Raw genomic sequence first — 12,779 nt, forward strand, 5'->3', positions numbered from 1 at the left:
TTATATTTTCTCAAATCCCATTGACTCTTTCAACGACATTAACATCATGTCTCTAAATGTGTTTGGATCACTAACACCTCCTGGTAAGTAAAATTCTAAGGAACAGGTAGAGGCATGTGGTAATCTTTTCACACCGATCTCACTAGCATAGAATATAATATCTATGCATTTTGGGAACCCAGTGGGTGGGACCTGATCCGCTCCTGTGATGAAAGAGAGGAGTTCTTCCAGTGTGGCTTGAATATTTCCATCTACAAAAGATTGCAGGGTAAAATGAATGTGTGTACAAAGACAACCACACTCTTAATTCACTTAAAATGATATCCTAATGATATCTCATGAAATACATCTCCAAAAAGTTGAAAAGTTCAAGTTGAACAAGATGTGTTTGTGAAACACTGATGCCCCCGTATGGCAGCTTATGGCGAAGGTTAAAGTAAAGTTTCTCAAAAGCAAGTCAAAATCCAGGCCAAAAGATGAAAAATGTTGGTGCCCAAAGAAAGGTCTTGTCTCGAGGAATATACCTGTGAAATATGAAAGCCCTAGCTGCAACTGCTCAAAAGTTATGGCAAAGGTTAAAGCTTTTTAAAAGTAAGTAAAACGTCATAGTAAAGGTCAAAGTTGTTGGTGTCCTAAGGAAGGTCTTGTCACAAGGATTACATATGTGAAGTATGAAAGCCCTAACACACCATTCCAAAGTTATGGCCAAGGTTAAAGTTTTTCAAAAGAAGGTCAAACTCCTAGGTCAAGGTCAAAAGGTCAAAGTGGTTGGTGTCCAAAGGAAGGACTTGTCACAAGGATTACATATGTGAAGTTTGAAAGCCCTAGCACCAACTATGCAAAAGTTAAGGCCAAGGTTAAAGTTTTTAAAAGAAGGTCAAACTCCTAGGTCAAGGTCAAAAGGTCAAAGTGGTTGGTGTCCAAAGGAAGGACTTGTCACAAGGATTACATATGTGAAGTATGAAAGCCCTAGCTCCAACCGTTCAAAAGCTATGGCCAAGGTTAAAGTTTTTCAAAAGTAGGTCAAACTCCTAGGTCAAGGTCAAAGAGGTTAATATCCAGAGGAAGGTCTTGTCATAAGGAATACACATGTGAAGTTTGAAACCCCAAGCACCAACTGTTCAAAAGTTATGGCCAAGGTTAAAGTCTCATAAAATTTTGTTAAAGTGGGTCAAACTCCAAGGTCAAGGTCAAAAGGTCAAATATGAAGGTCTTGTCACAAGGAATACACATGTGAAATATGAAAGTCATAGCTCCAACCAATCAAAAGTTATGGGCAAGGTTAAAGTTGACAACAGACAGACAGACAAACAGACTGACAGGACAAAAACAATATACCCCCAGGATATTTCGATCCGGAGGCATAAAAAGTTTCTCACCACTAACATCCTGCAAGAATAACTCCCAGGAATATACTGTGTCTTCCTCTTGTGATCTTTTGTTTGATCCCTCGTCAGAAAAATTTATCTTGAGGAGGGACTCAAATTTTTCCTTGGTTAACGGTAAACATTGGTGACAAAACAGAGATCTAAACTGTGTAGAGTTTGCTGCAACTAGCTTCCAAAATCCTGCTACATCATCCATTCCTGTTTTACATTGGTTTATTGCAGCTGAAGTTCTAAAATACATTTCGATTTATCAGTAAAGCAGGAATAATGGTGCTTGTGCACATGTATTTTTGAGATAATCCCCTTGAGAACATATTTGGCCATATTTCAAAATAGACCCAGGGACCATTGAACATATCATTTACAAGGAACCAGAAATTATGTGGTTTGAATGGGATCTCATTAGTTTACAAAATATTTGATCACTTCTGAAAAGACAAGACCAGGAATGGAGTTATTTTTATCTGCAATTTTATCACCTACAATGCCTTTCTACTCCTAAATGGGAACTAATGCACCAAGTTTGACTTTTATCAAGAAAAGGTTTCTGAAAATATTTTATTAAGGGTCAAGATCTTCCCATGTCCAAGTTGACCTTAACTTTTGACCTGGTGACCCTAAACCAATGGAAGTCATTATAACCATGCACCAAGTTCACCCAGGAACAGAGAAGAAGGGGAAGGGAGGGGGGCATAATTTGAATAAACTTGAATGTATACTATATACTATCTGAGGATGCTCCATATAAACATGACAAATCATGACTTTGCTGTTCTTGAAAAGATTTTCAAATTTTTATATTCTTTTTAAATTTTATATTCTTAATTTTTGATTGCCCCATCCTACCCCAGGGATCATGATTTGAATAAATTTGAATCTACACTATAAAAAGGCTTTCACATGTTTCGTCTTTTCTGGACCAGTGTTATTGAGAAGAAGATTTTTAAAGATGCCATTAAAGAGCAAGAGCCACGAACCATCAAAAATGGCCCTGTGTCAAAAATTAACGGGTTTTTGTCAATTGATAGTGAAGACCTTTAGCTTTGCTTTGCCGTTTTTCTTTTTTCGATATCGATTATATTTTTTGAAAAAGAGAGTTTGAAGTATGGTGGTGTTTTAAAAGAAAAATGCTAGTAGAACGTCATTTTCTGTAACGTAACGTCGTAGGGCGGAAAAATTTCCTTGATCGATTTTGCATGTATGAATATGTGACTTTGAATTAAAACTAGTATTAATAATATAATAAACATCATAATTAATTTAAGACGATTAAAAGCATTTGGAACTTGATTTAACTTGCCGTCTTTATGGTAACCTCGTGTTTAACTGATTGAATTATATAGATACATGAAGTAAAAACTAGAGGTACTGTGAGCACTGAGCTCACAAAATGATACCCCGCCTATCATATATTTATAATGGCAAAGTCCATGTTTTGCTATGGGAGACCCGAAATATGTGTCTGATCAAAAGTGAAATGGGAGGTGCACAATGGCACAATGTAAAAAGATTCTGTGAAAATATCACTAAATCTTTAATTTATTCAGGCGTATAAGAGGAGTTGCGGATAAGAGATGGGTACCCTAAATATTATTTAAAGAATGGCAGTGTCTATGTTTTGCTATTGGAAACCTGAAATATGTGTCCGATCAAAAAGTGAAATAGGAGGTGCACAATGGCACTATCTACAAAGATTCTGCGAAAGTATCATTAAATTTTATTGAGTGGTATAGGAGGAGTTGCGGATAAGAGATGTGTACCCCAAAGCGTAATGGACGGACGCACAGACGGACGGAAAGGACACCCCCATCACTATATACCCCAACTTTTCAAGCAGGAGTATAATAATCTGTGTGACTGTCTTGGAATATTTTCATTCTACCTGGTCCCTATGATAATATTAAAAAAAGGAACATTCTATTTATATCCCTTCAACACATTTTTGAGCGATGCTTCGCTCCTAGTGAAGTATTGTGTATAGATCATCATAAACAATATACGACATGCTTCAAATGCCGATAGTCTGACCAACTAAGTTTTCCGGATTTTCCCCTACAGGCCAGCAGATATTAAGCTGATCTTTGGCATGTGCGTCCAGGCACGTAGTATCGTTTTTCAAAGTTGGGAAGTGGGCAGTCGGAAAAAAAAATAATTGACAACATACCTGAAATGATCTTGAAACGAATGTTTCTGAACTGAAGAGCTAATTCTATAACTACAGTGTAGGTAAAAGTTTAATTGCAAAAAGGTTTTGTTTAAATTGAAAGAGACTTTCAATGCAAAATTCTTAGATCCTGATATTGCGAGTATTTTAACGTATAAAAGATCTAAATTATTTGGACAAGAGGAAGAAGGAAAAAGTTGGAAGGACTTTGTTTCTAATCCATTTATTCATTTGTAACAATAATTTGAACGTTGTTTTCGATACAGAAACAGGGAAAATTTTAGATTAATTGGAAAGGGATTTCGCAATTTATCAGAATGGTTTAATTAGTAAACAGAACTCATCAAAACATTCTAGCCCTAAATGTAAGTTTCTTTGGAGTAATATGGAAAACAGTAGAGTACACTTCAAGAAATATTCTTAAGAAAAATAAATTCGTTAAAAAATCACTCGTCACTGTCCATTATTATATATTTAACAGTATTTGCTAGAACCCCCAACCCCCCATTTTTTTGCAAAATATTCGAATTTTTTTTCTCCAAATACCTTAATATCTGCAGGAATTTTGTAAAGGTAGAGTCTGCGAAAATTCTATGATTATTTTCCATGTAAATGTATCAAAAGATTAAGCACGAGGAATTTTTCATTATTATCACACGTAACCATTGTGTAAAATCCACACTTTCGATTTCATTTGCACATTATGGTTTTTATGGTTTATAAAAAGAGTAGAGCTACACTGATATTGCTGATATGTGGGTCACTATCATAATTGAAATACATGTACAGGTGTTCATTTATCCTTGTTTTATTGTCTCACAATCAGCACAAGATTGATTTTAATCAACAAAAGCTTGCTTAAAAATATTTTAGTCGGAGAAGCAATAAGAGTTGTCCGTACATATTTTTTTTTTCAATTTTCTTTGATTTTTTTCTCGTGAAAAGAGGCGCTGCCAAACCAGTCCCCACCCCCCTTCTCATTGAGGAAAAAATAAGAGGAGTAGGAAAGTCTTTAACGATTTTCAATTTCTAGATTGATTTCTATTAATTAACAATAAAGAAAGTTAAATTCAAGACAACCTAAGAGAATAAAATAAAAATAACTACATTAGATGAAAATTTTGTTGCCATTAGTTTGTAACACCCCCCCCCCCTCTTTTTTTCAATCTCAACTGGAAGTCTTGGATCTACCATTCTACATATCATGATACTAATAGTTTATACTGAGGGAGGAGGTACAAGTGTACTAACCAGAATAAGCTGACAATAGATTAAAAAAAAGAGTAAAAATTATTATCCAAAAAATCTACTTCGTTGGGTTTAAAAAAATCTAGCTATAAACAACTTACGGCCATACGTTTTAAAGAACATATTCCCGTTTTATTGATTTGTTTTTTTAAAACATTCTAAGATATCTCTCTCTCTCTCTCTCTATGTGTTTTCACATCGCTGAATTCTTAGATAAAACCGTATACTAATAAAGTTGCAATGAAGAGATGATGACGGATAAAAACTTTGGGTAAATTATATGTAGTGTACTTATTTATTTAATTTATGTCTTGTCTAAATAGACCTATAATCACTACCCTTTCACTGACTGACGATCTGAAGCATAACTATACTAATAATTAAATTGTGTTAGTTACAATGAAATATTTGGAGCACAGTACAAAAAATGCATAAACATTTTATACTGATGTCTAAGACATACGACATGCATTTAATGCAATTTTACTCACTGGGGGTATATTTGAATTATGTTTCACAATGGATGACAAGATCGGGTATATATTTTATGTACATATGCATCAATAGCCTCACTTCGATTTTAATAAATACAGACATATTAAAAATATACCGATATATTCTTCTGTTTTTGATCACGGGCGCGGGATCGTCATGTGCAATTGCAAGTGTTTTGACGGAACCCGATATCGGTGCTCACATAACTGTATACTATAACTATACATTATTTTGTATCAGCATGTATAAGCCATGGATATAACTGAATTTTGTTAATCAACTGAGATGATTCTTCTGCATGTACATAAAAAAGGTGGATTTCGGTGCGGAAATGCAGATGATTATCTTAATGCGTATTTTTTTCATTCCTTTTTTTCATTTTTTTTTTAAATTTTCACTTTGGACAGCAACCCATATCATTATTATTTCGCCTGTTTTAAAAAGGTATAGCGTGATATCTTTGCTACACTCTCTATTAATTTGTTTACAATTTAAGTCATGCCTGATAACACTATTAACAACAGTATTTTGAATTATTTCAGGGAGGGGAGGGGAGGGGTAGTAAAGAAAGACACCGTGGCGGGAGTTTCTGATAACTTATAATTTGATGGTATCATCCAGTTGGGTTTACATGTAATTAAATCATATACATGTAAATACATGTAGGGGCACTATCTAGAGCGTTAAAAGCTTTTCAGCAACATCCCAAATAATTTACAGCCTTTATGACGTCACAACTGACGTATTACTAGTAACGTCATACATAATGACCTAGTCATAGTAAAAACCACAAAGTTTTTCCAGACATTTATTTCAGAAAATGTATGTAGTTGACTATTTTTCGCATTTAGCGTTTTAAATGAACAATTTACTGATTTTCTAGCATATTTTGTGAAATTTATATTTTTTATTATTACATGAATTGAATGTAAACGATTGATCTACAAATTAATGATTATTTGATCCATCAAAATTTAAATATAAAATCAAATTTCATATTGGCCACAGCCACGAACAACAACGATATTAAACATAAAGATTTGTATCGGTAATATCTATATCTATGGAAAGTATAAAAGTTGTTCTTGACTGTGGCCACATCTAACTTTGGGAAAATCTGTCGAAAAAACGGCATTTTTTAACGTTTTTATGAAACCTTCGCATTTTCCAACCGTCGCACGTGTTTAATGGCGCATTATATAACGATATAAGTTATGTATGGAAAAGAAGAATGTTGTCCTCTAATATTTAACGTATAGTACTCTTCTTGAACCGAAACTTTATTTTTGTGAAAAACACAGGGCCAAATATGATGGTTCGTGGCTTTAGCTCTTTTCACTAATTATTATTAATTATCTCTCCTTGAAAGAAAACATTGCCCTTCATTGAACAAACTAAAATCTACTTCACCCAGGAATGCTCTGTGGCAAGTTTGGTTGAAATTGGCTAAGTGGTTCTTGAGAAGAGGTGAAAAACTAAAAGTTTACAGAAAGACAGATGGACATTCAGGACATTCTGACATTGGACACTCTCCAATCAGAAAAGCTCACTTGAGCAAGGCTATGTTGAGCTAATAATCAATTCCCTGCATTATATTTAAACTATAAAATAAAAAATGAGTTCTGTTTTCAAAAAGAAAATTAGCTTTATGTAGTAGTGGATCAAAAAATTAAAAGTTCAGCAAATTATCTATCAATACATGTACAAAAAATAAAATTGGGGGAAAGAAAATACTTTTTCTGTTCAAATTCCACCATGCTAGCTTGGATGGCCCTCTCCAATTCTTCATCTTCACTATCCACAATGTCCATGTAATCCTGAGAACTGAAAAAGTATGATGTCATGTACTTATCGTATTTTTCAATTTTTTCTCAAAAATATTAAATATTCCAGCAAGCATTTTTACATTAATAATTTAGTACATGTACATACATGCATATATAGGTCCTTGACAGTTTAAATACTGGATTTACAATAAGAAATTGGATACAGATAGTTGCACGTGTTTTCTATTCCTTATTTAGGTCACCAATGTCGTGCAACTGTAAAGCCAACTATTGTGCCCCTTTGTGCATTCATTATAAATCAACTCAGTTACTTACCTAGCATAATGAGATGAGGGATTTGAGGGTCTGTGCTATAAATAAATTTGACAAAACATTTTATTAAAAATAAAAGATTAAACAGTATATTATTTAAATAAGAAGAGTTACAGCACTCAAATTGCAACATTCCTTGGCATAAACAATGTGAATATACAACTAGATGTGTCATGGCAACCAAAATGCACTCCTCACAGACAGAGTATAACTCTATGATTCAGAGGAACAATGAAACTACTTGAAACCCTTTTACATATTGTAAATCAAGGATGCTCTTACAGAAATGACAATCATAAACAGCCCCACGAGTATTTTAATTGGCTCTTTGATGTTTCAGGCTCCTAAAATGCTTTCAATTTAATATAGAATGAGGCCCATGGTCCACGACACTCACCTGAGTCACCTTGGCCATGTTATCAGAAGACTTATGAAATTATTTTCCAATCAGAAGTAAATCCTACACCCTAAGATTATGATTTGAACAAACTTTAAAGAATCTACTTTTTATCAGGAATCTTTCATACAAGTTTCTTCTTTTCTTGCCCAGTGGTTTATGAGAAGAAAATTTTAAACATTTTTCCTACATATTTCTACATAACTTGGTTGTCTATTGTGGCCCACCCAAAGGTTCTGTGACAAGTTTGGATAAATTTGACCCAGTAGTACTTGAGCAGTAGAGAATACAAAAGGTTAACAGACAGACTACAGACGACAGCTGATCAGAAAAAGTCACTTGAACCTAGGGATCAGGTGAGCTAAAAACAGTTGCAGTTGATAACCTTGAGCGAGAGACTTCTGCAACGGAACTGCACAGTTGGTCTGCAAATGTAGCTGCTACCTATTAAAGAAGAGAATGAATGTCAAATATTTATATTTAAAAGCATATTGGTCATGATAAACCTTAAAATATCAAGTGTAGTTTGAAAGTTAGCTTTTATTATTATATTATGGTGCATTATTATACTAAATATAAGTAAAACTGTTTTGTGTGATGTTACTATAATATAACTCTTGCAGAGATAGTGAGCTGTGTTCTCCAATGGAATCAATGATTGTGTCCTACTCATACTCCTTAAATTAAAACAAAATGAAAAATCTACACAGTACATATTTATATATATATATATACATATACATGTATAAGGTCAAGAAATACATGTCATTAGACACTAAAATAAAATACAAAGATTTCACTACAGGATTTGAAAGTTAATACTTTTGTACCTTTATCTGATGATGATTGGAACCAACAAGTGAAAAACAGGGGTGGAACTGACATAATTAGTTAAGTAGACACTTAGAGGGGTAATATAGAAATATATGGTTCTTGAAAAAAAAAATGCATATTGGGCGAGGCTTTAGCCCAGCCCAATATGCATTTTTTCAAGGACCCCATATATTTCTGTATTACCCCTCTAAGTGTCTACTTAACGAATTTCAAGATTTTTCAAAGATTTTTTAATAAAGTTCATTTTCTCTGAGTTAAGCAAACTGTTCCGTAACAATTGTTTACATTGTGACGTCGTTTAATGCTTATGTGATGTCCGTTATTAGGCTCCTTGTGTTCAAATGAGGATGCTTCCATATAAATGTGACCAATCAGGGCTTAGCTGTTCCTGAGAAGAAGATTTTTTAAGATTTTTCCTATATATCTCTATGTAAAACTTTGATCTTCCATTGTGGCCCCACCCTACCCCTGGGGGTCATGATTTTAACAAACTTGAGTCTACACTACCTGATGATGTTTCCATATAGGTTTCATCTTACCTGGTCCAGTGGTTCTTCAGGAGAAGATTTTTAAAAGATACCATTAATTTTTCACTAATTCTTAATTATCTCCCCTTGGAAGAAGGCGTGGCCCTTCATTTGAACAATCTTGAATCATCTTTACCCAAGGATAGTTTGTGGCAAGTTTGGTGGAAATTAGCCCCGTGGTTCTTTAGAAGAAGTTGAAAGAGTGAAAAGTTTATGCACAACGCACGCCCGCACGCCGACGGACGAAAACAGTGCATACTATAGTGTTTAGTCTTACCTTGTCAGTGGACATTCCAGCTGCCTTGGAATCACAATCTTGAGATGGACAGCTCTTTTGTTCCTAAAGATGATAGACTATTTTTTTTAAACACAGTTGACAGTGTATCAATTGTGACTGAACATGTATATTGCATTTGTTGTTTTAATTAAATACTCTATGGTTCCCTACCTAGTAACAGATCAATAAATACAAATCTTCAGTATCATCTTCTACATGAACTAATATGAACATATAATATTCCATCTAACATGTTCCAACCTTCAATAAAGGTATACAGATACTCTTGCATTATTCTGGTTGGTCATGAAACACATAAAAACTTATCCAGCATTTTTATGTGCAGGTTTGACACAGATTCTTTGGATCATTCATTAAATACTCAAGTAACAGTTAATTATCTCCTAAAAAAAATGATATCATATTTTTCAGATACCGGGTATTTCATAATACTGAAACAGGACAGAAGTGAAGTACAGTTACTATACTACCCATTGCCATAAATTTAATTTTACCATACTTACAGAATCTTCTTGCTTTTCATCCAAATCATGCATACTGGTATCCTATACATATGATAGGACTATTTTAATATGTCACATTTATGATTAATACAAGTAAATCTGAAGTAGCACAATAAATTAATGTTTTTTAAATAGAAGACTTGCATAAATTTCTTCAATCAACATATTTTGCATATATATTGTACTCCATTGATAAGAGACCAACTCCTACATGTCCTACAGATATGCATTCCATATTTTACCACCTAAGCTCTCTCTCTCTCTCTCTTACACATTAAACCTAGAAGGTGTCGTGATTGAAGTGCAACACTTCAAAACATTCACATTGTATACATTTACAACATTCCATTTACCATGTTATGGATTTAAAGCATGCTCTGGATGCAGTGTATATATATATATATATATATATATATATATATATATATATATATATATATATATATATATATATATATCAGGCAATATGCAATAGCTATTCACACAATGGTCATGTAAATAGACTTTTCCTTTGTGCACAATGGTCATGTATATATCATCGGCCATCTTTAGCAGTTTAGAAAGAATTCAGCACAATTGCAATGAAAGTTGTTAAAGTTCTGGGGCTATATACAACAGTTAATTTGTGACCAAACAGTTACTTGTTGAATGAAATAACAAAGAAGACCAGTTCTAGTTAACATGATAATTGTTTGTTATAATTCAGCACCATGTGAAGTAATCATTACTTGTCCATGTCTCACCACACACAAAGTGGTGTACTGTTAATCGAACAATGGATATATGTTTTTTACTTAAAAGTGATCAAAAAGCAACAATGTTCAAACTATCTTTGTCTTGGATTGCTTTTTTAAAACTCCCTAGTAAAAATATTTATAGTCATATACTTGCTATTTTTTGTCTATTTTACATAGAAAGCAAAATTGTGAAAAGTTGCATTGAAATAGCTAAATAAAACTACCTCAAGTAGCTAAATAAAGCTACGGTAGGTAATTCATGCTACGTAGCTGATTGCACCAGATCTGATATAACGTTACACTTAGCCCTCTTTTTAAAGAAAACACATTATCATGATTATCATTGGGAAATTTTAAATTGATTCTCGTAAACGGTATTTTTTTTATAACTGTAAAAAAGAATGATTCCCTTTTAGCGAGATACTTCAGTTTTCTATTTTTTTTTTATGCCCTGCTAAAAATGTCATGTGCTGACCACGCACTCACCAGCTCACTTAATGACTTATCTCCCGGTATAGAAAAAAATGATTCGATTTCCAGGCAACAACGGTTAGGCATAAGTCTCTATCTATTTTATAATTGTGCCATTATCGTTTCTCAAATTTCTGTTCACTTACAGTGTCTTATTTCGTACTTCTTTAGTTCTTATGAAGCTTGATTCCCTCGTGGCTATGTTTCAACTACTAAACTAGTCCCCTATTCATCCGGAACATCTCGCGCGTTTTCAAGATGGTATGGGTTAAAATTGACCAATGAAATCCTTCGTAACGAAACAAATAAACAATCTCTTGAATACAATACAAATGGAAAATATAGAATACAAATGAAAAATTATACAATACAAATGAATTTTTTTTACAATATAAATAAAAAAATTACAATGCAAATGAAAAATTGTACAATACAAATGGAAAATATAGAATACAAATAAAAAATTACACAGTACAAATGGAAAATATAGAATACAAATGAAAAATTATACAATACAAATGATTTTTTTACAATATAAATGATAAATTTTACAATGCAAATGAAAAATTATACAATACAAATGGAAAATATAGAATACAAATGAAAAATTATACAATACAAATGGAAAATATACAATACAAATGGAAAATTATACAATACAAATAGAAAAGATGGAATATTGCAACGTTTGACATGCCATACATTAGAAGTGTTCTCTTTTCTCATGATAGTGAGGTATACAGATGATCCAATTTTCACACAGTCTGTGTTTATTAATTTACTACTAGGCAGGTAGTGAGACCAAGAAGAAAGAGGAGAGCAGCATCAAGGGCTGTCCGTGCTCACATTAGAGAATGTTGTAACAGAGTAAGTTGCTAAAATAGGTAGGATTGTACCCAGTGTCATAATACAGTCAAATCTCATTATCTCAAACTCAATAGGACTGAGGAAAAAACCATGAGATATCCTAGGATTCGAGATATCAAAAATAAAATACTTCTGTTAGTAATGAGACATCAAAATGTCTTTGACATAACCATGGTAATTTAGATACCATTGTTCGAGATAACAAAGTTAAACTGTAGTATACTGAATCTCTGATCAAACTGGTGTTATCTATATCTCATGGGAATAAAGGGCAGAGGAATCTAAACTCTTAATTGCAGTTGTTAGCATCTGTGAAATTGAAATAATTTTTGTTGACTAGCCTTTATTTTTAAAATTTTATGGTATTAAGTTAGTTATTGTTTAAAATAATATTTTTTTATTTTATGTATTTTTTAGATCCCAGCAATCAAATTGTAGAAATTCATGTTTACAAAAAGATGACTAAGATGACAGTTTTACAGAATCAAAATATTTTTGACTTTTACTTTTCCATGTCAAAGTTGGGAGCAGTCCTGGCTGTATTGCAGTTAACTCAATGGAGACCTTGGGTGATACCCTACCCCCCACTCCTAGATTCCTTACCTGTAGAAATGAAATATATGGAGATAACGAACAGTATTCAAGCTCAAAAGTCCATTATACAATACAAAATAGGAGCAGAGCAAACACAGACCTCCAAACATCAGAGGTGGGATCAGGTGCCATGGAGGAGTGAGCATCCCCTGCCGAC

General features: G+C 33.2%; 1 protein-coding gene and 1 long non-coding RNA gene across 3 annotated transcripts; both read right to left on the reverse strand.

Moving 5' to 3' along the window:
- On the reverse strand, nucleotides 1-7,139 carry LOC133200010 (uncharacterized). The gene is made up of 3 exons (XM_061335782.1): nucleotides 7,030-7,139; nucleotides 1,380-1,618; nucleotides 1-251 (listed from the first exon to the last, which is right to left on the reverse strand). The coding sequence occupies exons 1-3, from the start codon at nucleotides 7,137-7,139 to the stop codon at nucleotides 1-3; spliced, it is 600 nt and encodes a 199-aa protein (XP_061191766.1).
- Nucleotides 7,140-7,397: 258 nt separating this feature from the next.
- Nucleotides 7,398-9,995, reverse strand: LOC133199771 (uncharacterized). 2 transcript variants are annotated; one of them, XR_009722846.1, is made up of 4 exons: nucleotides 9,954-9,995; nucleotides 9,430-9,492; nucleotides 8,177-8,235; nucleotides 7,398-7,432 (listed from the first exon to the last, which is right to left on the reverse strand). It is a non-coding gene; the product is annotated as an uncharacterized LOC133199771 (long non-coding RNA). The 2 variants fall into 2 exon arrangements; XR_009722847.1 differs by lacking the exons at nucleotides 7,398-7,432; nucleotides 8,177-8,235 and adding an exon at nucleotides 8,432-8,468.
- Nucleotides 9,996-12,779: the final 2,784 nt, after the last annotated feature.

This window comes from Saccostrea echinata, unplaced genomic scaffold (assembly GCF_033153115.1).
Source record: "Saccostrea echinata isolate AGI-Se365-2 ecotype Australia unplaced genomic scaffold, CSIRO_AGI_Sech_v1 ptg000036l, whole genome shotgun sequence".
NCBI lineage: Eukaryota > Metazoa > Mollusca > Bivalvia > Ostreida > Ostreidae > Saccostrea > Saccostrea echinata.